Source organism: Epargyreus clarus, unplaced genomic scaffold (genome assembly GCF_041222505.1).
Source record: "Epargyreus clarus isolate Ecla_fem2 unplaced genomic scaffold, WU_Ecla_fem_2.2 ptg000027l, whole genome shotgun sequence".
In the NCBI taxonomy this organism is placed as follows: Eukaryota; Metazoa; Arthropoda; class Insecta; order Lepidoptera; family Hesperiidae; genus Epargyreus; species Epargyreus clarus.
In genome coordinates this window covers 2331424-2359081 of record NW_027332234.1, presented here as the reverse complement: position 1 = coordinate 2359081, position 27658 = coordinate 2331424, and the positions used below count along the sequence as shown (strand labels likewise).

The window sequence follows — 27658 nt, the reverse complement described above, 5'->3', positions numbered from 1 at the left end:
TTTTACATATTTATGAGCGGGTCCAGTAATTAAGGCGGTTCACTTTCTACCAAGTTTAATGGGCGCTTAGTCGCGTTCTGATTCGGTTTAACTTTAAACAATAATATCAGTATGTAAACTCAAGTACGGCATTTCATTTAGTTTCACTTTTACTGCTCGTTCTTCGCCGATAGTCTGGCTCAGGGTTTTTTGTTTTTACCTTTTTGAGCCCCAAGAAAGTAACGTACGAGTAATTAGGTACTGAGCCATTGATAACAGATGTGAAAATTTGCGCTCAACATATTTATGATCATTTCATTTGAACTCCTTACATTTAAGTGATATATTTTCATCATTAAAACTGATGATATATTTCCTTGAAATTCTCGTGTTATTGATATCTTGAATTAAAATTTAAAACTTAAGGAAAAATCATCTCATGATAATCAAAATACTATCACCTCTTCAGAAGCGTTTCGGGTAATTACCTAAATGATAAAATCAAGCTCATTATTTCAAAATTTCATCAGATGTTTTAAGTGGGGTAATTTTATCTGTCTAAGATAAACTTTCAAAGAAAAAAATCGATGAATGATCTTCACAGATTTCAATTGGTTATTATTTATCTTTCATATTATTCTTCGTGTGTACTTACTCAACATTTTTTCTTTTTTTCTTAACTCTTCTTTTTTTCTGTTTCTGATGTCTTTTATTCTTCCACAAGATATTATTTTAGGCACTTTTTAAAGTTTTTTTACTTGTTTTATACGTCTATATTGTTAATACTCATGGGATAAAAATTGAAAGTATCATTCGACAAGCAACTTCATATGTTATGGTTATATTCCGTAACATATGCTTCCAAATGTAGTCATTATACATTGTTTACGTTTTATGGCTTTATGAGGATTGTTCATAGAAGTAGGAACATACCGCTTAGGTACTAAAAAGTGAAATTTTCAAGTAAATGCTCGTTTTAAACCTTACTTTCATTTTATGCGTAGAATTGTTGCTTTCGAGACTTGGGTCAGGAAAATCCACACACACATGTTTTGTAGTTGTTTATTATTTATGTCATAGTGGTTAGTGTAAATTATTGTAGTATATAATAAAATAAAGGTGGACTAAGTGACTTACACAATGTGATCGACGTATTTTGAATGAAACATGTTCATTAAAAATAGAAATAGTGAATAATAAATATTTTGTTTGCCCCAGAAACGCCATGCCATTTCGTGATTTATATTTTATGCAAAAACTACTACGGAAGTTATAGAATATACTTTAAGCATATATTATTGCTCCAAATTGACTTTAAAATAAATATATTTAAATGGTTATGTCTAATTAGGACTCTTCGCTAAGTGTTCAGGTTTATAAAATATTAAAAATCAAACGTCAGAACTTTTCGCTGATTCCATCTTATTTTAATATATTAGTTAAAGAAGAAAAAAGTTAAGGACAATAAACAGAAAGCCAAAGCACAATAATAACTTTTTAACAATAAATTAAATAACTTAAATTTAATGCTAAGCGTATATATTTTGATGTTTCTTCGCTTGTTTTCCATGAATTTAATACAAGATCCATCGTTTGTTACTAAGAAGAACATCTCGCTAATCATTTTATTACAATCTCTTATTTCGATGGAACGAAAGATTAATATAGAGAGAATAACGCAATCAAATTCATAAAGTAAAATGTTTTATGAACAAAGCAGCTTGTTGAATTCTTTCCACGCGAATTCTCCATTATAATTATTATCTTTATGATATGTGGCTAATGTCCCGTGCTCTAACAACCAGTTATTTGCTGTACAGTAACTATATGAATTAATTTATGGTAAAATATGCATTTCATTTTGATAATAATTTGTCTTTTATTAAAAGTAATGTGATAAATTGTTGAGGATAAGAAGTAAAAAAAAAACTTTTATTTAAAACATGGCGGTGTATTTTGAAACTTTCGTATTTTTAATTTTGTTAATAACAACAACTGACAATTTAAGACTACGGCAGCAACTTCTTGCTTTATATATATAAGTGTTAAGTGATGCTGTGTTTTGGTATGTGGGGTGTAGTAAGGTCCAGTAAGAAAAGGAAAGATACTGGGATTGCATCTGTCACCAACCTTAGGTAGTGCTTCACTCATATATTAGGTTGAATACAAACGCCCAAGAACGGATGTGGCCGAACCTTCAGAGTACTCGTAGGTTCCCTATCTAATTCTACATTATAAATAAATATAAGTTGATATCAATACATATTTTTGGGTCAATATGTTCCAACAATACTTCTCTTCTATATAACGTATCAGTCTAGAAATACTCTAGATAATCTAAGATAATCTAAAGCTAAGACGTGTCACAATTAAAATACTTATTCGTATTTTAAATTCCGTAAGAATTAATTGCTGCCAATGACCTAAGCCTTTGGTGACCTAGAAAAAAATGCCTTCATATAACAATAACAAAGACAATTTACTTGCAAACATTGCAGTAAAATTACGAGTTCACTGCACAAAGTAAGCCAGTTACGTAATAAATTATTAAACGAGTTGAAAGGTTTTTGCGAGAAAAATATCGATAATAATAGTAGCTTAGCTGTTATGTAGTAGTTTTATAATAATATTTTTGGTGACTCGCGTAGTGGAATTATCACCTCACAGGTTTGACGTGTAAATCGTTTTAGTTTCAATTATTTGGCTAGGCATGTAAATGTAAATAATATTTTATATCGTCATATAATAATACATTTATATTTTAGAAATAGTTTTTATGATCATACTATCATTAAAATCAAATAATTAAACTCATAGGCATATATTTATCACTTGGTTAGTTCTATATTTCGTATGAAACAATTTGGGAAGATCTCACTTTATTTCTGTTGCGATTAATTTGTTCATCTAATTTCAGACTGAATGTTTATAAAGCTTAACTAAAATAATTTAGCTGAAGTAAAATCAATTTTATAATATAATATTTTATTTTGTAGTCAAACTAATCATATCCAGTTTTAGAAAACTATATTCTCACTCACATTAAATAAATTGGGACTGTTTTTCATGAGACTAAAAAATAATAACCTTGATTTGTAATCTACGAAACCTAGTAACAGTTTCACTGAATTTATGTCGAAACTTATCACTTGGTTTTCTATGAACTTGTTATTACGTAAATATAATGACGGTCAGACAAACAGGAAATATTCTTGTTTATATTACTTGTCGCGGACGCGATATTGAGCGCAAGTTTCACGAAAATATATATATACATAAATATTAAAATTGGAGTGTTCGTTTGTAGTCAAAACGAGCTGTTATTATATAAGCTCATGTGCTTAATACATATCAAAACACCTTAAATTGTAAGTAAAAAATAAGTTTTGAGAGTTCACTCTGAAATAGAGTTTTTTTATTATATACGAGAACATATTTGAATATTAGCGTAGCAGACATGAAAGTGTCTTAATATAAAATAGAAAAAAAATAACTTTTACTCTCATTTATATGAGAGTAAAAGTTATATTTTTTTTCTTAACAAAATTAACGGTGACCCGTTAATTTTGAAAACTTTCAGCTTGGTCATCAGATTTTCTTTTTGAATATCGCGACATTTTTTCTCTCAAAGCCACCAATGAAAGCTTGTATAATTATACCCTTATATATTTATATTGTAGACTTATAGGTATAGGTACTTATAGGGATATTATATGTAACTGAGCGTGGTTAAAACTGTTTATTATAAATTGAATACCAAAGAAACCCGGAAATTAAGATGGATCAACGGTTGCCGCAACATAATAGGTACATAGCGGCAAATACTTGGGATCAGGGATAGTCAACTTCACTATAATCGAGATAGACTATTTACTAATTAAATTACCGTGCGATCTACCAATTGTTCACTGCTCCTCTAGTAGTTTCGGTTGGCGTAAAAACGTCGTCAAGCTCAAATATTTTTCTATATTATTATTTTTATATAAGTTATTTTTATTTCTAGCAATATTCGAAGGAAAACAGCCTTGCTAAAATTTTCTTTTCCTTGCCACTTCTTTTATTTGACAGGTTGGCTACCCCTGTTTTATACTTAGAGCAAACGGTTAGCAGTAAGTACGTTAGCACTCGGTGATGCGGGTAATTTCACTGTGCACGACGTGAAACCGGTTAATTGTAGTCTGTATGTAGCTTATGAGAGCCTGGTATCGGGATTACGTGCGTTACTGTCCCTATATAAATGCCTAAATATGAATTTGAAAAGTGTAAAGAAATACAATGACCCTCGTAACTCCGTGTGTCGTGGACACAATAACAAGTAAACAACAATCAGACATAGAAAATAAATCTGACTGACGGAGAATTGATCCTTTATTATCTCTTGTGTATCTCTTATATACAGTGGTATATCGGTAGTGACCGATATTGTGCGGATTGTACCACAGCCTACGTGGTCGTGGTCCAGTAATAATGTCACTTAGGGACCAACTAAGTGCTCCTACGGAATTTTCAATCTCTGAACATGGGTATGTGGTATATTTCTTCATTATACCTTATTTGTAGGTAAACAATGCGTTCAGTATTCATTATTTGCTTTATAATAAAAATCTATTAAGTAAGTATTAAAAGTAAATGATATAAATGTTCACAGATAGCGTGTGTGACGCATACAGTTTATGGATTTCTAAGGTAAAAGAAAATTACAATTTACGACATTTAAAAGGAATGACGGTCATAGTTCTGTACTAGCTGGTATTTTAATTGATCAGATCATACGAATCGCACTATTTTTTGTTCCAATTAAGACTCACCAGATGTTATGTTATGATGATTTATTGAGCGTTGCACGCAATTTATTAATGTGTGTTGAAAAAATATTTTTTGCGTAAAATCAACCGTTTTAATGAACTTATTAACAATTTCGTTGACAAGTTTACATAAACCGCTTGACACAATCGTTCCCCTGTCCCAATTATAGTCACTTGTTAATTAATGGATGAGATGAAACTTTTTAGGGAAATCAACAATATTTTCTTGTGTAATAATAAAATTTGCTTAAAAAAAATTATTAGATAGGATAAGAAGCGGAAGGTTCTAGAAGTTTATGCACAGATTGTTTTTCGTAATTAACAGTAATATCCAACCGTAATTGTTAAGTTATCCTTTAACGTTTAATTTGGAGCCTTCTCCTTTTTGAAATCAATTAAAAACAGTAAATCATAAACCGCGCACATGTGTAGAAGCGTGCATCGCTGCGCGGGCGGCGATGCGCGGACTTTCTCTCCCCCCTAACGGCGGCGTGTTGCAGCGGGGCGGCGCGGCTCCGCGGCCTCCGCAGACGACGAGCGACCGCGCGGCCCCAACCTCGTCAACAAGCAGCCCGCGCTCCCGTTCGTACCGCCCGCGTTCCCGCACAACGCGCCCGACCGGCTCATCAAGCCCTCGGAGTACTTGAAAACAATCACGGCGCCCTGCAAGCGGGACGACGGCGCGGCGGAGGCGCGGCCGCCGCCGCCGCCGCCCGGCCCGCCCGGCCCGCCCGCCGCGCCGCCGCCGCCGCCGCAGCCGCCGCTCGCGCACCAGCCGCTCGCCGCCATCAGCAGCGCCGAGCTCACCGCCGTGCGCCTCAAGCAGACCGCCACCAAGACCATGTCCGCGCCGCCGCCCACGCGCTCCGTCAGCCTGCAGTGCCTGCCGAGCGCCGCCGAGAACTACAAGACTGCCAAGACCGATCTGATCGAGGAGCTCAAGATGTCCAAGGACATTACCGGCATCAAGAAGCTCAAAGTTGAACGCGCGAGGCGCGAGAGCCTCCAGGACAAGGAGACGTTCACGGAGTTCACCAAGCGGTTCACGGCCGAAAACTTTGTTGACCAGGTAAGTGCCTTTTTATTCCTCGCAGTTCTGGAAGTATTTCGAAGTGGCAATCTTTCATAATTTCTATTGAGTGGAATCCGAGTCAGTTTTAATAGCTACCTTCTAAGTGTAACACGAAATTATTCGGTCGCGTCGGTTTCGGTGTACGTATGTTTGACATGCATGTGTGTGGAAGCCTCAACAGGGCATGTCGTACAGTTTCCGAGCAATGCAATTGCATCCGCGCATTCAACCCACTGATCTACTTCCCCCACGCCACCGCTGTCTACAAGCATTTAATGGCCGTGAAACAACGTGACTTGCATTTTTGACGAAATTGCGTGGGCGCTTTTATTTTTCCATGGATTTTTTTGAGAGGAAAACGAACTTTTTTCTTTCCTTATTTTCTAATTTACTAGTTAATAATTGATCGTTTCGGGTATCTTCACATCGAACATAAGAACTTATCTTTAATGCAATAATACTAAATATCTAAAAACTTGTCTAACAGTAGAAGCGCATAATTTTAATTTCTAAATGAATCAATTTAAAAAGTAATTAATTGTTTTGATTAACACGGAATCAGTGCATCATTTAAACACCGATGCCGCAGTACAGGCTTTTCGTTCTTCTTAACTAATTGCTCATCAATATCTCCGATCGACTTTAGGTCTGTATGTTTCCTATGGAGTTCATTACAGACGTCCATATAGTGCAGTAACCTCTTACCATCATTATGATCTGTACCAATACCCGCAATTGCAAAAACAACTAAATCGATTATAACATGTACAGAGTATTAGAAACTAGAAAGGTTTCTTAAGTAACGCTTAGATATCCACGACTGTTTGTGTGAAGAACATTCTGATTCTACTATGATAGAGAAATGTAATGAGACATTTAGCCGTAGTAGATTCCCGTGGAGTGGACCGTGGATTTTGTCATATCCATAAAAATATCTGCATAAATATGCGTTACAGTGAAGATTTTAAATCTGTTAACACGAATGCCCTTTTGTTACTATTCATACAAACTATTTAAAAACTATTGTATTTCAGAGAGCTGTAATAGATTTCATGGATTGTAATTATTTACAATGATTACATGAAATCATGATTTCATGGATTGTATTGTATTAGAAATTAATTATCACTTGCTTAAACGGTGTAGGAAAACATCGTGAGGAAATCTGCATACCTAAGAGATTTATATAAAAAAAAAAAAAACTTAAAGGTATGTGAAGTCTACCGCACTTGGCCAGCGCGGTGGACTATGGCCTATCCTTCTCATTCTGAGAGGAGACCCGTGCCCAGCAGTGGGACAGTAATGGGTTGATGATGATGATGAATTATTTACACCACTTCTAATTGGTCACTTGATTGTCATTTTAAATTGGGTTTCAAGTGCAAAGCACGGCAGAATTTGGTCTGATTGAATATTTAGTTCCACATATTTTTTCATATGTGTATATATCAACATAAAAAGTATAACTTGCAATTGTTTAACGCATTTTCTAGTAAAATGATCTTGTGCCATATAAGACGTTCATTACAATGCGCGCTAACGAGAGTCGCTACGCACAAGCAATCACTGCGTTATGCTAAAATTCTTGCGTATTCATTTATATGGACTTTCTTTTATGATCGCACAACTATATGTGTATCATACTACTGTATGACTTACAAATTTCAGTTTTGCGTGATTACGTAGAATCGGTTTTAATAAGTAATGTGAGAGCGAGGTCTAATGGATTCGCACTTATACGAATATTTTACGTATAGATATAGATAGATAAAGATGTCTGTACGGTGAAGGAAGCGGCGGAGAAACTTGCATGTCATAGAAAACACTACGTTATATAAGTTATGAGTTGTGACAAACTTCTTCCTAACTAGAAAGATGACATCGCGTCTATTTATGTTCTTAGTAGTTATATACTTATACATACATTGTACACTTTTTACAGTACATATACTACTCAAAAACAATAGCTGTATCTGTGGTCCGTAGGGAGTTTTTGTAAAATTAATATATTACCTATATTAGAGCAACCACGAGTACCTACGATAAAAGTTTGAACGTAAAATCATTTTACGTTCAAACTTCAATCAATTCTTCACCAATCAAACAAACATTAATTTATAAATGTCAATTATGTTTTTATACTTTTATCTTATTGAAAGAAAATAGTTTATTACAGTAAGTTGCAACCGTTTCTTTGGCATACTCAGTGCCATGAGTGTAATAGAGGGGTTATGCAAGGTTTTTTTCAGGCTGTGGTCCCCATGGTATTTATTAGAGGACTTTATCGGAACAAAATACTTTCCTGTAGGTATTTATTAAACGGTCTCAACGGAGTACGTAAGCTCTTTACGGACACACATTTTAAGATTGGGCATGTCTTTCCCGTAAAGTTTTTAATCCCTCGTTGCATTTACACTATGGTATCTTCCTATTAGATACAATGATGTAAGTAATATATATTTAAATCATTGGTTAGATATCGATTAAAAATCTTGTGTTAGTGAAAAGAAAATAACTCATAATTAATTGCTTTACTTCAAGTTTTTTTATTTCATAGTTGATCTATAACGACAAATCATCAAGCTTTCACGTAATTAATATGTTATTTAATAACTTAGTCAAAGCTTTTACTAACAACTAATATATTTATCAGTGTGTACATTATTTATAGGGTTATTAAATATTATACATTATTTAATTATCTATTCAATCGCGAGCAGACTATTATTAAAAAGTTATCAGATTGTGAAAGTAAATTAAAATTCAATCATAACATAATTTTACATGACTCGCTGAGACAATAATAATATACGATAATAAATAATGTAACAAAATTGAATAATAACTAAATAAATAAATAAAATAAAGTAAATGTTCATTAAATAAACAAAATGAAGTGAACATTGATTAAATCAATAAATTGATTGACAGGTTTTTAAAGGAACGCTTTTATCGGACAATATTACAGTTGTAGGACAATGTTTGTTACCGTTTCTCAATATTACAACAAGATGTAACCAACCGTGAAATTATCTCACGATTTCATATCAAGTGTGACATAACGCTTCATGGATTGTTTTATTACTCATTAATGTGGTAAGCGGGGTAACTGGAGAAGTAAGGAACTATTTTTGTGAATTCTTCATTAGATTAGCTTGTAAATATAAGTGATATTCATACTTAAATTATTTCGCAAAAAATATGTAATATGCAATATGCAGTTTATAGTGGACTCTGAATTGAGTTGGCTAATTTTTGACATCAGCAAATATTTATTTTCATAACAAGTATTGTAGTATTTTGAGTAAAGATCAAACAATAATTATAAAATTAACATGATACGATAAATGTAAACAGCATATAAGCATCATAACTCGTACTTATTTACTTTAAGCGTTCATAAAACAGTAGTACTTAACTTTGATTTTATTAAATAACATTTAACTACAATAATGCTTTCTTTTATGAACTTCTTAGCGTATTTTTGTTAGTGAAATCTGGGTACGCGGTTTATTATATGTTTAAACATTTTATTCTATCTACCCTCAGTAAATCTTGAATATTCCGTGTGGCCGCAGTAAATAAACACTGCTCGTTTTATGGTCACTGTGGATCACGATTTCAATAGAATCTAATTAAAGCCATTAAAAAATTTCTTTCGAATCATAATCTTTGCCGGCAATAACAATAACCTCATTGTTGTATTCAATAAAGTGGGTACGTTTACGCGAAAGCTGCCTTTATGTTTCATATCAATTAGCTTAAGATTTGAATGAAATATTTTATTTTTGAACAAACGGAGCGCTGTTTTCACGCTTTCACTGTATCTAGTGCCCTGGTAGCTTCATGGCTCGGATGCACGACTTTTATTTATTTTATTGTTAAGATTAATTTTACAAAGGCTTTGTGCTAGTGTTATTGCGTCGTAGGTTCTTTTTTGTTTATTTTGGAGTCTTCTGTAATGTTAAGAGTTAATGAGATCGAACTAAATATTAACTAATCGATTTTGGAATATTGTGTTCGTTGGTTTGGTTGTTTCTTATTTACGTACAAAATAACTGTGTCTAAAAATTAACTACATATTTTTTGTTTTAAAAGTATGCTAGTCATATGCTAGTATAACTAAGTTCTTGCTTATTTAATTATGGTAATGCCCAATAACTAGTTACTTAAATGAAACCAAATCAAAGATTTCAAATCTGTTTTTATTCTGAATTACCTAATGGAGGTTTCTGGATAGCTGTAAACAACAATTGATAACTACATTTTGTCATTTCGCAACATACAGTCATAGTCTGAAGACAATCTGAAGTATTGCTCTTGTGTTGAACGTTCTGTGCGCGATCTCTGTTACGACTGTCGCAATGTGCGGTAGACCTAAAAAATGTCGTTAATGGTGGTGTGGTCGACATCACCGCGTTTTAGTTGCGCTATTGTTGTGTTGTATAATTGTTATGTTATGTGTGAATGAAGTCTACTTAAGAGATACGTCATTCACCCTAGGCCGTTGTGAAATACATATAAGTGGCGTTTTTACACTCATAGCATAGGTTAATTTGTTTAGGGAGTTCCAAAGCACTGTGTAGCTCATGTCACCCCGGGGCGGAAGATGAAGCTGTCTTTCTTTATACGTCCTGCTACTTGTCAATTCTGTCGACCTCTAAAAGTTCTCGTAAAATTATTCGAATATACTTTTGGACCTATGTTAAGGAAGGTCCAGACCTCAAAATCCCTTACTCTTTGTACCTCCATGACCTCGCACTAAGATTCTCTGTGTTACGAGTGTTCATGGCGGCAAAGTAAGTACATAATCATAATACCAGACTTGGAATAAAAATCTAAATTGAACATTTGAATGTTTGATTTGGTTTTAATTTGGTTGGGACCCGAATCCGAAGACTTTAAACCGGTATGGTCTTTGCCTTTTTTTTTATAATATTAATGTAGCAGACGAGCATGCAGTCCACTTGATGGTAAGTGGCTACTGCCGCCCATGGACATCTGTAATCAGCCCCAGATAGGATTAGATATTCCTACCTGAGGTCGGCCACAGATGCGCCGCTACCCCTGAGGACTAAGCTGGAACGCCTCGGAAAGTCGCCTCCCTTACCACACCCTTAAAACCGGAACACAGCAGCACCTAACACTGCTGTTATTAGGTAGAAATAAAATGCCTCCCTTGCAACATGCAAGAGAATGACTGACCAATGTTTAGCCCTTACCATTATGGTTTAATCTTATGATAAATTAGCTCCTAATAAATATTAAGGCATACTGCAGGACGCTACTATAAAATTAGATGCCTAAGTAGGTACGTATTAAAAGTTGCAAGAAATAATTGCAGAGATCAACCACATATGCGTATATGCTGTATGAATTTACGGTGCACGAATAGAACGGCTATGATTAGGCCATTACACTTCTCGTATATTTACGAGAGAAAATGATCTGGTATATAAGCATGAGAGAGCAGTTTTAGTCTGAAAGCGGACTATCTTGAACCGTCAAAATAAACTTTCCTCTAAATAAATAATACTAGACTTATTTGCAGACTTTCGATATAAGGATCGCATGTGACCCCTCAGTGATATACGCAATATTTATTTTCCAAAAACTTTCTGTTAGATGTTAAGATGAAGTTAAGTGCATGTTAATTAGGTTAACTAACTGAAAATTATGTTAAGACGAAGATCGCTCTCGTTCGTTTCAGTTCGTTTGCTCCGCTCACTCTATTTTCATGTCTCGTTAGTTTTGGGTAGTGACACTAATTTTGTTAGGACGTCTGCTTAATTATTATAGTATTTAATTATTAAAATATTTACATAATAAAAAAATGTTGTTCATCTAAATTGTTGTCATTTGTTTGAAAAGTCCCCAAAAAGGCTGGCGCTGCTTAATTATGAAAAAAAAACGTATATATGGATAAATAATATTGGAATGTATGCCTTATCTCGAAATATTTGTACAAAACTAATACATGAAATCGGTTTAAAGATAAAAGTAGGTGGCATAAAGAAGTTCAGTTTACCGAGATGTCAAAATGAATTTTTCGCGGAAAATTCTGCAAAGCCTGTCGGAGAGGCCAATAACACCACACTGGTTTGACACGCACTTCTGGGTTCTGGGTTCGATGTCCTGCCAGACAGATATTTGTATTACGAATTTAGATATATTTTCTGCGTCTGGGTTTTAGTTGTCTCTGTGTGCATTATATACACGACACAGGAAAAGTCCTAGTGTGGCGCTATTGTGGAAGGCCTTATACCTAATTATAGGCGTAACCAATATAAATTAGTTGGCTTTCTCAACTGAATTTTGGAAAAGTGCAATACGTAGTACTTACGTAGCAAGGAAATTAACATAATTAAACATTATGAACCTTAATTACTTTATTCTGACGGATTGTCAGTGGGGTCAACAATCTCATTAACCAATATTTACATGGAGTGACGTCTTGCGTACTTTGTTCATGTCTTAATGTACTATTATTGTGAATATACGTTATTCCAACATGTACGAAATCTATTAGGTACCTATACCTCAAAAATCCTAAGTGAACACAAGAATAACATTCGAACATCAAATTATCTTTATAGACGCTTTCTTGTTTCATTCTGTTGTACAATAGATACATTTCCACATTTAAGATATACCTGCAATATATCCAAGAGTAACTCAGCTAACCGTTATCATATTGTCACGGTCAGTAAGATTGCGTGTGATGTAACAAGCAATAACGCTTGCGGGACTTGCTGGCTATAAATATTGTTTATGATGCTCTGGTGCTTGCCTGAAGAACACTAGGAAATGTTTACGTGTTATGAGCACTCGAAAAAGGTTTTTTTTTTGGGTAGAAATGTGTATTTATTGCATTAAGTAACACTTTAGTATTTACTAGTAATGTTGTCTGGTGAATTCAAATAAATCGGAATAGATGCACCTTATATTTTTTGTAACATCATATTTTATCAGAATAAATAGAATTCAGATTCAGAGTCAGAATTTCTCTCTTAGTCTTAAAGTTCTTCAATGTGTTATCTACTAACCAGCTAGTATGAGGAACTATGACTATTTTTTTATTTAAATTCAAAGGCCTAGAAGAAATGAGTATATGACGATTTATGAGGAACATGAAAATCCTATTCGAAGCTTCCGAAAAGTTGATTCCTCAGATGTTCTCTGATATATTTTCTGACGTGTTTAAATGTGTGTATTTCCACATTATTTTTGCACTCTTTATATTAGCTTCACTTGTATGTTTGTCAGTGAGTAACTCCGCTTTTCAGTAGAAAGAGATCAACATACACCCTGTATGTATGAAAGAATGAAATAGAATACTTTTCTACTTTTTAGTTGATTTTATCATATAAGCGTGTTTTTTAAGTTTTTTGAACTATATTCTTTATTAGCATCATAGATTACTAAAGATACTTCGCCGCCTTGAAATTGAATGAAGCCGCAAATGGCTTATTATAGTAAGTTCTTTTTTTCTTCTCGACAAATAAAAACATTTTTAGAGATAATTTACGAATAAATAACTAATACTGCGTAATTTTCATGATAATTAAATAATTTATAATAATAATTTCAAATATTTTAGGGACATTTTAGCACGGAGACGTGGCAAATTTTTTTTACGCAACTGTTTCAATTCTCAAAACTGGGTACATTTTCTTGTTAGGAGTGAGTAATCTTAACTAATCTATGATTAGCATGAAAACACCGAGTAATATTGTTCACATGAGGCGTCCGGTATTAGACTATACCTGCCTACTTACATTCACTCATGTTATAAACAATTACAATACGTAATTTGTTATTTATAAATAAATTTGTACCTTCATCAGTAGTTTTTATTTAATCTAATTATATTTAGTTAATTAGTTATCTATATATATGTAGGTATGTTATATTTACTTTCTTATTTAATTCTACCATTAATTTTTAAACATTGCTCCAATTTTATCTTCCGGTTATAACGTTAATACTTTCCAAATATCAGCAATAAGTATCGAATCATGACATTTAATGATCCCATTAATCTGATTCTTATATACCGCGATATTATCGGTGTTACACGACAAAACGCATACCTATGTTGTGTATTCTCGAACATGAATGCCATGTGAAGCGTAAATTGGAACGTAATTATTAGTGTTTCCATCAACGTCGTTTAACACTTTCACGGCACTATAATTTCTTCAATATTGCCCGTACGACGCGGCCCGAGAGATATTTTCTATTTTTTTTCAATGTCGATGTACTGAACGGTTATCGGATAACTCAGATTTAAGAGCAAAAAGATTATAGGATGTAAGAGATGCACTGGTTATTCGATGGATGGATGCACGCGGATTAGCCAGATATTCCGTGCCCGTTTTTAAGTAGTTATGAGATATAAGGTTAAACAAGTTTAGCTATATAAATGTCTAACTCTGTCGCAAACAGTTTTCATTCGTTTTTTACCTGTCTGTGTTAATATAAATGTTAATATAATATGTTGAAATTTATAAGATATTTTAATACTTGTTACATTTTTAAATATTCGTAATATTACATTAAAGTTAGTTTTTAGACACATGTTTCATGTACCTACTTAGCTATTTAAGATTATTTTATCTCCTTGATGATGAAATTATTTTATCCTAATTGCCACTTCGAAATCAGAATAAGTAAATTATTAAGTGTATTTTACATTATAGTTATAAGATGCTTATATTTTCTTATCTATATTTTTTATCTTAATCAAAATCAGTCATAGTCATAGTTAATTTATTTGAAATTGGACTGAATTGGATACATTGAGACAATTATATTAAAAGAAAACTGCCGTACACGGCAATTTAAAAACTTTGAAATCAAAATTCATATTGTCCGAAAATAGGGTAAAGGTCCCAATTATTGGACAATTCAAAAGGGGGCGGCTGGTCGATGGAAGGGTTTTTCACAGATACCGGAGCGGGACGCAGCTGGTAACGTGATTCCCGCGTGGAAGCGGCAGATGTTGGCGCGGAGAGCCGCGGAGAAGGCGAGGAGAGATCTAGAGAAGGAGTTGGCTGGAGAAGCGGAGAGGCGAAGAGCGGCGGCAGTACCAGCCTGGAAGAGGCAGTTACTCGCTAGGCGGGAGGAGGCTGAGAATCGATTAAGGTGAGTTTTATGTTTTGTGTTTTATGTAAATAATATTTTAAAAATAGTAAAAATAGGTAAGTGTTTCCTGAATTATAGCAATGAGAATATAAAAATAAAATCCAATAATTAGTATTATATTGATGTATGTATGTATGTGATGTAGGGTGATATAATATAACTGGCTACTATAGAAAATGTAGGCGATGAGAAAAATATTTAAATTTTTAAATGCTCAATAACATGTACGTACGTTTGTACACTGCTTTCTACTAAGAGGCTTTCGGATCATACTTTATTACTTTGTTGTTCGATTTTCATCGATGTCTTCACATATCTTATTTATATTTTAAATTTATAATATGGCCTCTAAAAGTTTTGACGACTACTGTCCAATAATAACAACCGAGACTAGCTGGTTAACGTACCTTATGAATCAAGCAACTATGGTAAACATTTAGCGGTTATCCATACGCTTTCTTACGCCCTTTAACCACTTACTTTGCTGGTCCACATGTTTCATTTATAATGTTAGCGGGGTGTTGTCCCAATCTCTCTGAATCAAGCACCTATGCTAAACATTTAGCGATTATCCATACGCTTACCCAACGCCCAACCTATTTTGCTGGTTCACGCGTTTCATTTACTTAGTATGTGTGTTGTTCCAGACAATCGCTGTACCCGGCGAAGGCGGAGGAGGAGTGGCGCGCGTACCCGGGCGGCGCCACGCGCGCGGTGTCCATCGACAACATCTCGCTCTGCTACGACGCGCCGCCCGCGCACCACCCGCCGCGCGCGCCCTCCGAGCTCAAGCTCTCCACTGAACACTGCAACGGTGAGACTTTACTGCTAGTCTACATGCCCCACAGGCACGGGACTTTCCTCATAACTGGAGGAGACCTGAACACTGCAACGGTGAGACTTTACTGCCAGTCTGCATGCCGCACAGGCACGGGACTTTCCTCATAACTGGATACCTGAACACTGCAACGGTGAGACTTTACTGCCAGTCTGCATGCCGCACAGGCACGGGACTTTCCTCATAACTGGATACCTGAACACTGCAACGGTGAGACTTTACTGCTAGTCTACAATCCCCACAGGCAGGGGAATTTCCTCATAACTGGAGGAGACCTGAACATTGCAACGGTGAGACTTTACTGCCAGTCTACATGCGCCATAGGCATGGGATTTTCCTCTTAACTAGAGGAGACTTGGGACATAGTACATCTTGGTAATTCTAAACTTTCCACATGACAAAGGGAAGAATCTCAGACCGCTAGGCACAGATTCCAACTCTCCACATTGCAAAGGTGGGAGGTCTCCCATTGTTGGGCACAGATCTCTACCCAGTGGGACACCGTGGAGCAAGACATTACGCTGCTTGCGAATTGTTGCATAGGTTAGGTTAAGTGGTTTTAATGACTATGAGGCTACCAACAGTTGCAAAAGACTATACAATGGATCATTCTTATGTTGCTTACCAACATGATAAAGGTATTACGTTTTTATTCAAATTCTACTTATAATTTTGCACAAATAAAATGAGACTTTATAAAATTAAAATTACTAACGTGTCCAGTCATTCCTTTTCTGTACTTATTTAATATTTATCGTTGTATATTTCAGGCCATTCGACAACCAATGGTAAACACGACGACGAAGAAGACGAAAGCGCCAAAATCATACCTTGGCGAGCTCAACTACGCAAGACAAACAGCAAGCTCAATCTACTCGAATAATTTATATAAAGAATATTGCTAGGTTAACAGTTAAACTTCGGTTATTATTCGCGAATTTTATCACCATGTTTATTAAATATAGCTTTTCTGTCCCAATACTGGGTAAACACCTTTATAGGATAAAGAATTTAGAATTTCATTGTTATAAAAACAAATATAATTGAATTTAAATTTTGGATAAAATCGATTTTTTATATAATAAATGTAAACAGCCTGTTTTAATACATCATCAATATAATTAAGGTAGGTAAAGCTAATATGATATAACTATTAGAATACATCTTTATTTTTATGCTTTTGTCTAAGCAAAAGTTTAAAAATTAAAATTTTATTTAATCTTCTCGAAATTGAGGCTACTCTCTATCAAAGATTTGAGATTTTTAACAATATTACGTAAATAATAAATAGTAAGTCAATATGTAAAAATGTAAATCTATTACGTACTGGATTCTTTAAGGTATCATATTCATAATGGATAATATTAAATAATTAATTATAATAAAATATAATATTATTGCTTTAAATGAATGTTATAAGATCAATATAACATTTATCGTAATTAAATAAGTGTTAAATCCCTAAATTTTAAACAGAATAAAAACTACAAAATACTCACCATACCTATAAAATTTGATTTGATTTTATAAAATAATAGTTTTTTTTTTAATTTTATAATATATTATTATGATAAATTCATATGAATAAAACATTCCATTTAATATACAATTTTAGGATGCCGATAATTGGTCACTTTACCCTAAGAATATTGAATTAATTCACGGACAGATTTTTATATTTTATAGCGAAAATATTTAATAGAATTAGATATAATTATGTAACATGCAAGTGATACCAGTGTTGCAATATTAGTTGTAATTGTAAGCTTAGAAACCTTTGCAATTTTATATAACTTTGTACTCGTATAACGATTCAATGTGTTATAGTACGGTTGTGCCGTACAACAATCGTTTTGTAATGTTGTTAATAAAATTCTGTTGCTTAAACTGTTGTTTTATTTTGCAAATATTTTCGATAGGTTAAACTTACACTGGGAGAGACATGACATGTAGGTACAATGAAATAAAAACACAAAAACAATTTACCGTATATCTTGTAGGGTAGATAGATCTACCAAAGTACTTGTCAACACAACAGTTTGTCCCCGCCACCGCAGTTTCGCCGTGATCATGATCCATGCAACTGGGTCGAAATACCGGCAATAAAGAAATTTAAAAAACCGCATATCGTGAATACCTGTTACTTAGTAAAATGTCTCAATTCCGCGATAATTTTAGTCTAAAATCATATAAGACAATAACAAAAAAATCCAAATAGAAAAAAAGCTATTGCTATAAAAAATACATAAAGGAAACAGAAACTATAAAACATACTAGTATGTATTATTTATATATTGAATAAGTTATGGCAGAACATAAACAAAGCCATAAAATGGAAACTGAATGAAATGTGAGAAAAATCAGTGTAAAATTTTGAGATGTTGATTTTTTCAAGATATCATACTTTATTGAAAGGTAATTAACTAGTGCAAGAGTGTATACTTCTTAACTCTTTTTTGTGACTAAAATATGCTTCATTAATAATTATGTTAATAACTAGGTATGCAATATAATATTTCTTCTTAATATGATCTTCCATTGTCTCTCATTCACAATTTGTATTCGTCAGTTATTAGACAGTTAGTTTACAAACAAGATATAGCATTGAGCAATCGTTTTGTTGAGATAATGTCTCTAACAGAGTTATGTTGTCCTGGTACATTGTTATGCTTCGTTCGTACTTTAATGTGTTAATATAATTTTCATGTCAGAAGTGAATTATCAAGTGATATCGCAACCATTAAAATTCAGATGTACCTGTTGCAGGTCTATTCTTGATCTGGGTTTATATGATTGACGCAGGAAATGCTAATAAAATACATGGACAACTACCGGACCCTTCTTTGATATCCACACTCTTCAGTATGTTTGTCAAGCCATATCTTAGAACCTGGAACACTGAAACTGCATTTAGAGCTTTGGAAGAATCTACGATAGAGAAGGCAGTAAGACAAAAGGTAGAAAAGTTAAAACCTTTTCTACAAGATGACGAATTCAATATTCAAGAAAAAGACAATAAGATCACGTTTGAAGGAAATGACGAAACAACAATAATAGAGTTTCTACCCTCTACTGGAGAAGAATATAAAACCAACTTAAGAAACGATAATAATACTTTCAAGGCTAACATGCGGAGATATAAAAAACTTAGAACTAAGATTGATAAGGCGTTGGAAAAAGAAATGGTGTCAGATAAAACGAAAAAGCTTGTAATGAAAACATTGGACGAATTAATCAGTAGAATGATAGAAACTCAGTGCAACTGGAAGAGTAGCGCTCCGTTAAATATACAACGTAATAGGTTAATAGTGCCTAGAGCTATAGTTAATACGTGGAACAAAGAATTTCAAAAATTTAAAACTACGTTTTCAACCTTGGTTAACTATAGAACACATGACAGGGTAAAACATAAGGATAATTTAATGGTATACCTTAATAACCTAAATAACTTAATAAAAGATGTTTCAGATAATCTTGAAACATTTTCAAAAAGATACAAATTTAATTGTAACATATCCGAAAGAGAACATTTTAAGAAAAATAAGGAGAATAAAGGGGCTTTGAGAACTACCAAATTAAGTTACGACACTGATAGTAAAACCAACTCATGTAAACATTTTAAGATATGTTCGACAGAATTGAGAAGTTTCTTTATCGATTTTTACACTTCACTTAACGACACCACAGTAAATGTACTGCGCAGTTACGGAGAAATGTTTACAAGAGATGTGAACACCGATGTTAGCAATGAGAAAAACTCGATTATTTCTTTAATATTCAATACTGGGGACGAATTAGAAAAGCACGTTATTAAAGCATTTATAAATGTCTTAAATGAATTTAAATTAGACGACCAAAAAAATAAAGAGGCTAACATAATCCTGCTCTCAAATTATGTTAGAGACGTTATGAGGCATGTAAAGCAGGAAGTTAGTAGTGTTTTGGAAGTCATATTACAAGGAGTTTCTAAAAAAGTATATCAAAGTATTCAACAAGACGTTACGATAAATTTAGACGTAGACCTTGGAAACTTGGAACGAGATTTGCTCACCAAAATCTGTTTAATTTTTAATGTTTGTAATAACCATCACAAAAGTGGAAGACGTATGAATTCTAACGTAAACGATGACGATGAAAACAAAATATATGTTAAAGTAGAATTGACAATGGACGATGAATTTAAAGACGCATTGAAGAACAATACATTACGACGTTCACTTGAATTAAATGCACGTAAATTCTTTGACGTTGACGAGTCTTTGAATATGACCACAATGTTATGGAATACTGAAAAATATGCCAATATCAGTGTCACGAGGACAACACTAATTTAAGTAAATTATATTTTGTTGAATCAATTTCCACAAATAAAACAGCATGTAACAAATCCCATTTTTTGTATTATAAATATAAATATTCTTCTTACACAATTACGTCATCAGTCAAGTCTGTTTTATAATCTACAATTACCTTATTACACTTTTTAACAACAGCAAGCAAGAATTCTTTATGTAATTTATATCTCGATGACACAACTCAGTTTGATAGAGTAATTTAAATTTGTATATGTACATTTAAAATGCTTGTGATTTTTACAAATTGAAAATCAATTGTAGATACTTTGTAATTATTTTAAACAAAAACTTTATGTCGAGTGATAAATTAATTTTAGTGAAACTTAACAATATCGAAGATACATATTTACTTATCATTGGTAATCGTAATATAATAAAAAAAAGTTAGCTTAGTCTGCAAAAGAATATGTTTCTTGCATTTACGTATACAATTTTTTTATATCTTGCTTTTATTGTTTTTTTTTATTTGATGGTTACATATTCAGTACAAATTCTGTCACAATCAATAACCATTAGTATAAACAATGGGGAAATGTTGGACCCTGCCACTAGACCAGGCTACCGTTAAACAAGCGCCCTCTGTGAAGTTTTGCTGGAAGGCAATCGTTGACGGCATCTCGTCCTCTAAACCGTTGACGAAACAACTGTAAATAGAAAAAAATATACAGACATTTATTAATCATGTGTTGGAAATATACCACGTAGTAAAAGGGACCTTATTATTTTATGATCTCTACCGAAATTATCGATTTTCTATGCTATAAATAGCAGTACAAAGCTGTTATGTCTGGAGTTTGAAGCAGAATACAGAATAGCATGCCAACTTAGTCTTAGTCCCCAAGTGCAACATCAAATCTGTGTTCAAAATGAGGTCAATCTTAATTAGATTCTTACTAGGTTAGCCATCCTGACTCAGTCCACAAGGGTCATAAAAAATTGCAGTTATCATGACTTAAATAAAAATATTACTCATATTAGTCATCTTATATATAAAATTCTCGTGTCACAATGTTAGTTACCGTACTACTCCGAAACAGATTTGCTGATTTTCACCAAATTTTATATGCATATTCAGTAGGTCTGAGAATCGGCTAATATCTATTTTTCATACCTCTAAGTGATAAGTGTTGTTCACCCGTAACATTTTTTATTTACATGACAACACAAGGTTTGCCGGGTCAGCTTGTATTCTTATAAAATAAGCCCGTTAAAAATACGTCCTACTTTTTGTATAAAACACAAGAAAAATCGAACAACTCACCAAGGAGTAACATTGAGCTGCACCATCAGCTGTGTGATGCAAAACACTGCTACGATGGCGGACTCCTCAAACAGCAGCGCCAGGTACCTTCCCGAGGGGTCCCAGCACATGTCCAGTATTGGTCCACCGACCGCCTCACCTGAGGCAAGCTCTACCTTCGTCACATCCAAAATCGGTTGAGCTTTGCTTGTTTTTACACCTGGAAAGATTATATTATGCATGATTAAATAAATAAATACACAAAATAAAGCAAAGTATGTTCATTATTTGTTTGACCCAAAACTTCAATCATCAAATTGTATATGTAATACCTGTTTAAAACACTAGTAAATATTAATAAGTTCACTTTACCATGCTGTTACAATATTGGTGGACATTTTTGTGGCTAGCCTATGTTAGATGTTTCTTCAAACTCCATAAGGCCACCACTAAGATTTAACAACTGCTAATATATCTATGATAACAACCTACATCTTTATATATATATTTCTTATGTGCGTGTGTATGTCACTGAACTCCTCCTAAACGACTGGACTGATTTTGATGAAATTTGTTGTGTGTTCAAGGGGACTTGAGAATGGTTTAGATTCACAATTTAGTCCGTGGGAAAATGTTTTTTTAATTAATTTTTAAATCGTAAGTAGTTGTTGAATTTGGAATGTTTTACATTGGATTCGACAGACTTCGCTACCATTGTAGTTTCAAATATTCTATCTATTTTTCAAACCCGTAAGTGACAAGAGTTGTTCACCCTTAACATTTTTTTTATTTATATGGCAACACAACGTTTGCCGGGTCAGCTAGTTGACTATATAACAGTACAATCAATTTACGATATTAGAGGTCACTTGATTAAAAAAATCTTATATAAGTTATTCCTCACCATTTAACAGTCCAGAGCTACTAGTAAGGGCATACACAATAGGTTCATTTTTGGCAGCAAACATGACCATATCCTTGGGCCCCCAGCACGCCGCCACCACGCGGTCGCCGCGCGCGCACCAACGCTCCGGCGTCCATGTTTTTGTGTCCCATACTCTGTAAGCAAAAAGTTTTATACATTTAATTAAGATTGTAGTTACAAGATTATTGCTATTATGTGTAAGTTTTATATGCAATCTTGCATAGACTGAGTGATATCATAGACTTTATTAAATTTACCAGTTCAGTTTAAACTCTGGGTTTAATGTTTAATGTTTCATGGGTTTTAATTGAATGTTAATGGGAATTATGACTGACCCAAGATACTCCTGTGATTATGATGATGACAATTTCAGTATCTGAGGTATATTACATATGATTCTCTTAAAGTTAAAAAAAAGAAAAGTAGTTTATATTTGAGTCATTTTAGTGTAGATCGGTAAAGTCCATTAATGTAAAATGATTTGTTACCTAAATATAATAGAGGAGGTAGCAGCAAAGATCTTGCTAGCATCGAGCGACCACCTTGCAAACACAATACCACCACCGGCAACTCTCCGTAAGGGTATTGCGGTTTCCATGGCAACATCCCAGATCAGCATGGAGGTGTCTGCACCACAGCAGCTCACAAGAAGATCACCGTTCGGAGACCAGCTCACATCGGTGACAGGGCTGTGGCCTGATCTGGAATTGAAATTAGAATTTTGTCTGACTTATGTTCCATGTTGTAAAATTACAAATATATGCTGCACAGTAATGCCGTAGATGAAAACACATAGCTGCAATTGAATGACATATTTTGAGACCAAAAATATATATACTATCGGACTACGACTTGGCAGGTGTACTGTAAGTAGATCTCTCGTTATCATATCCCAGGATAAACATAAAAGATATTATAAGATAATTAGGTACAAAATTGTCATTGTGACAATGAAATCTAGAAGAATATTGGTACGTAATATTTAGTTCTTACCTTTTCAATACAACAGCATTACTCGGGGATGGTTTAGTGAACATTGAGTTCGGGTCCACAGTCCACACTATAACACCCTGTTCACAACCCACTGCTAGCTCCGACGCCGAGTGCGGCCTCCAGCACAACGACGACACGTGCCCCTGGGCTTTGCACTTCAATGTAGACACGAACGACACTTCTGAACAGTAAACACGCACATTGTCATCTGTTGTAGCGACAGCTATTTTCGTTGTGTGCGGGTGCCACGCCAAGCACTTGATAGGCGATTGTCCCCAGTACCGCGTTCTGGAGTATTTCGACACGATTTTAGGCCCTATGTCCTTTAAATGTGGTTGCATGAAGTACCGAAACGCCGTAAGCAAATTTGCCACTTTTAAAACATATGATGCGGTGACCGCTAGGAATTTGCTGTCTCTGTTAACGTTCGTGTCTGCTGCAACGCTCAGAGCCTCTAAGAAACCTTGTTTGTACCATACACTCGTTATTTTCTTCAGTAAGTTGTCTTGGACATCCACGTACATGGAAATATTTTCATCAGTCACTCTGTGGTGATGCAAATCCTTTGTCACGTTGATCTTTGGATGGTTCTTTGTCTACAACAATAAAATTTAGTCAATAAACAGTAAGAACACAATACAATAATAAAAACAAAGTTAACCTTACCGAATTAGTAAAAGTCGTAATGTTCCCATATCGGGCGTCAGCGCAACAATACACTTCGTTTATTTTGCAAAAAGCAGTCTCGCCGTCAGCAGGCAATTCAGGAAAGCCGTGAAATATAGACATTTTTATAATTTCAGTGCAAATTTGGGGAAAAACGGCCGGCAATTATTTACGATTCAAATTTCGCAAGTTAAATGACATTTGAATGTAAATGTTGCTATTATTTGACTCTAACCAGGGACATCATTACAGATAAAATATACATATAAAATTAAGAAAATTATAAATACATGCAAAATACAAATTACTAGTTATCGATTTACTTATAATAGTAAACTCATGATTTTAACAAGATGTACAAATATTTAAGTCGAAAAGCAAGAATCTACGTCTGTAGTAACCATGTCAACAGAAAAATATAATGCAGAATTGGCGCGAAATCTTGAAATGGTGAAGAGCTGAAGAGAAATATTACTTATAGACGTTTGGTATTATCACTATTGTTTAATTCAGCAATTATCAAACTGTGAGTATAAATATTGCTTTTAATGATATTCTATTATTTTTAATGAAACAAATGATATAAAATTTCATTTGGCCCAATGGCCTTTTACTTTTTATAGCGCATGTCGTGTTAAAATGATCTAACCATTTTATGCGGCGATTCTTACATTCATAACAGCTGACTAGAATTTGTCGTGTGGCATACTTGGACATAATTAACTAATAAAGTATCTACCTACACAAATATGAATGGTACAAAAATTCCAGTCCTAAAACAGAAATGTAAAAATGTGTTTACTACGCACTACATCGGCGGCTTCAATATTTTGCTCAAGGAGCTTTTTTATATTCGATGATATCATGGTTGTGTCATGTATTCGTACTTTGTTAACTAGCGAGAAGAAAATATCGAAATACCTGAGTAGAAAATATCGTTTTCTAGAAAAAAATAAAAACATCCGTTTCATTTAAAATGAGCATTCATTTGAATAAGCACCTAGCCTATTATTACAATATTCAAATATGCTGTTTCCATTTAGCATCAGGTTCAGGTGGTTGCATGCCGCGATTTCATTTAAATAAAAAACGCGGGAGCAATTTGAGACGGGACAGAGATAAAAGGTTTCTTCCAGGTTTTCTGGGCGTAATAAGGTATTTGTCGGAATTTACTGCGGCAGCGACAAGATTTATGCAGCACGTTACGTCGCCGGGTGACAGTCAAGTAATAGATTCGCCTCCACCTATTCTGCTTGGTGTCACCATTCCACTAAAAATGTTAAATAAATTCAAAACATTCAAAGCACATTCAGTAGATTATAAAAAAAAAACTGGTTTATGGGTAAAACATCAGGTTTAGTTAGTGTAAAGTAATCATCTTTTCTTTCTTTTATAATATAGGAGTAGCAACGAGCATGCAGTCCACCTGATGATAAGTGGCTACTGCCGCCCATCTGCAATCAACCCCAGATAGGATTAGATATTCCTACCTGAGGTCGGTCACAGATGCGCCGCTACCCTTGAGGACGAAGCTGGAACGCCTCGAAAAAGTCTGTCTCCCTTACCAATATTTATATCAATTACCAATATTCATATTTAGCTATTATTGACCACATAGTAATTTTTGAAAAAAAAAAGTTAAACAGACTTATATCTATATGTATAACTAATATCTATATCACTGTCTCAGCGATTTGGACATAGAAACAAGCACAGGGTTGCAAAACTTATGGGAAATAGGTACTTGAAAACTCCTTGAGGCTATGTGTGCTTGAAAAAGATTAAACTTTATTTAACACTTACCTATTCTTTAAATAAAATCAAGTAACGGACGAGGCATTCATTAATAATTACGTTTGATTATATAGAATAAGAGAAAGTGCGATATTAAAATCATTGAGTATAAAGGATAAGGATACTACGAGTAATATAATGGATAGTAGCTACTAACAAAGAGTAAGTTAATACTATTGTTAATTAAAAACAATATGGTAAGTGTTATGCTAGCACATTTAATATCAGATTCACTAATTAATAACTTTCAACATATTTGCGTTTTTCAAATTTTTTTGGGTACCTACCTATTACTGGTTGTTCAAAAAGGTTCGTGAAATTCTTAATAGATATTAAGTAACAGTCATAAATATCTTACTTGGTTTTAAAATTGCCAAAAGACACAAATAAGAGATAAGAGTAATCTGTAATGCGTACAGTGTAGTAGAATAAAGCTTCTGGTGGACTCTCTGGATAAGGGAATATTTTCGATACACTTCATTCTTACTTTCAATTTAGCCTTCTAATGTAGTCGATTTTTTACAAGTGAATAATAATTTCAATTTGTCTCACACGGCTTGGCAGTGATTTATAAATCTGAGTCTGTTAAAGTAAAGGTATCGTTTAGTGTGGTTATATATTGAAAAATAATCTTATTGCAGGCCATCTTCAATTCTGCATTATTTGGCAGTGGTTATAAAATATGATAATAGTCTTATGAATTACTTTTATTTATTCCTGAATGTTACAGAATATGTTCCAATAACAACTAATTTCATTACCATAAAAAATATGACACTATCTTTCCAATGGATTTCGCAAACACAATTCTACTGGAACAACTAATACCTACTTGAAGAAGAAAATTACCTTCCATCCGAACGTTACCGAGACCCTGATAATGAAAACGGTAATAAGACTCGAGAGGTAACCGTGAAGTATTGATGAAAAATTGAAATGGAAAAACTAATTTAGCGTAAGCGTTCAGAAGTGCTCGGCCAATGAGAATTTTAATTAAAACACGGATGCTATTGTGCGGACACGCTTCTGATTCTGTCCTCACTTCAATTGTTGTGTTAATTTTTAATTCAATAGTCTGTGTAATCGAGGCAAGGGTCACGTTTCGTTAATTCTGTGTTTATGAAAAATTCTGTCTAGTTAAACAGTATTAAGTATCTACCCGAGTAAATTAAGTTTTCCAAATTACTTTTGACTTTAAATAAGGCATTTGCTGACGCGCTGAAGTGACAACCTGTATATTGCAAAATATTTTCGAAAAGTATATATTTTTTCTAAGGGGAGCTATATGGGTGGTGTATTAAACTTTTGTTATTCTAAATGTTATTGGGTGGGATTTAAAGATTTTTTGTTGCATAGAATCTTGACGTGTGGTAAGGCAGTACGCACGCGGTAAGGTTTGGGCAGAGAATTGACTACAAAGATACACTGAAAACACTGCTTATAAACGGTATAGACTGTTAATTTTGCCTTAGAAAAGGGTTTATGGAAATTTTGCAAATTCTAAGAACGAATGAGTTTTGGTAAAAGGTTTTCGCAATTTCTTATTTTGTAGTCATGAGAGCTTGGACCATGTGTTTGGTATTACAATTGTTGTGTGGTTTAATTAATTTGTATAAGATGACGCCACTAATTGTTCTTATACCTGAAAGTAGTCTGGCGATATTAACAGAAGACCATCCTGCGATTCTAAATAAGGTTTGTGAGATAAAAGTTTGAAGCTTACATACCTATTTATTGTAATATTCAGCCAAATATTTCAATTAATTATGGCCAGGAAGGGATGATGTCGTGGTATCATGTCGTGGTGTCGTGTCGTGATGATGTCGTGGTGGTCATTAACATAT

The 27658-nt window shown here is 33.9% G+C and overlaps 3 protein-coding genes across 3 annotated transcripts in view; 2 read left to right on the top strand and 1 right to left on the bottom strand.

Moving 5' to 3' along the window:
- The window catches only part of f (espin protein forked), a 62549-nt gene extending 44821 nt beyond the window's left edge, over positions 1 to 17728 (top strand). The window contains exons 13-16 of the mRNA XM_073089070.1: positions 5285 to 5853; positions 14807 to 15003; positions 15651 to 15817; positions 16612 to 17728. Coding sequence (XP_072945171.1) covers positions 5285 to 5853; positions 14807 to 15003; positions 15651 to 15817; positions 16612 to 16724 — 1046 coding nt within the window. The 3' untranslated portion in view covers positions 16725 to 17728. The remainder of the gene's footprint in view (positions 1 to 5284; positions 5854 to 14806; positions 15004 to 15650; positions 15818 to 16611) is intronic.
- Positions 17729 to 18102: 374 nt separating this feature from the next.
- On the top strand, positions 18103 to 20185 carry LOC140754027 (uncharacterized). Its single transcript, XM_073088931.1, has 2 exons — positions 18103 to 18256; positions 18608 to 20185. The coding sequence occupies exons 1-2, from the start codon at positions 18220 to 18222 to the stop codon at positions 20173 to 20175; spliced, it is 1605 nt and encodes a 534-aa protein (XP_072945032.1). The 5' UTR covers positions 18103 to 18219; the 3' UTR covers positions 20176 to 20185.
- A 227-nt stretch (positions 20186 to 20412) lies between these two features.
- On the bottom strand, positions 20413 to 24213 carry LOC140753885 (aladin). The gene is made up of 6 exons (XM_073088705.1): positions 24021 to 24213; positions 23355 to 23950; positions 22850 to 23062; positions 22341 to 22495; positions 21458 to 21656; positions 20413 to 20840 (listed from the first exon to the last, which is right to left on the bottom strand). The coding sequence occupies exons 1-6, from the start codon at positions 24141 to 24143 to the stop codon at positions 20699 to 20701; spliced, it is 1428 nt and encodes a 475-aa protein (XP_072944806.1). The 5' UTR covers positions 24144 to 24213; the 3' UTR covers positions 20413 to 20698.
- Between the last annotated feature and the right edge of the window lie 3445 nt (positions 24214 to 27658).

Excerpts from the sequence above, each read along its gene's own strand:
- LOC140754027 (XM_073088931.1), top strand. The coding sequence starts at position 18,220 with ATGTTGATTTTTTCAAGATATCATACTTTATTGAAAG. Across the intron at positions 18,257-18,607 it reads ATATCATACTTTATTGAAAG|GTCTATTCTTGATCTGGGTT; the intron begins GTAATTAACTAG and ends TACCTGTTGCAG.
- LOC140753885 (XM_073088705.1), bottom strand. The coding sequence starts at position 24,143 with ATGTCTATATTTCACGGCTTTCCTGAATTGCCTGCTGACGGCGAGACT. Across the intron at positions 23,951-24,020 it reads TTACGACTTTTACTAATTCG|ACAAAGAACCATCCAAAGAT; the intron begins GTAAGGTTAACT and ends TTATTGTTGTAG. Across the intron at positions 23,063-23,354 it reads AATGCTGTTGTATTGAAAAG|ATCAGGCCACAGCCCTGTCA; the intron begins GTAAGAACTAAA and ends TTTCAATTCCAG.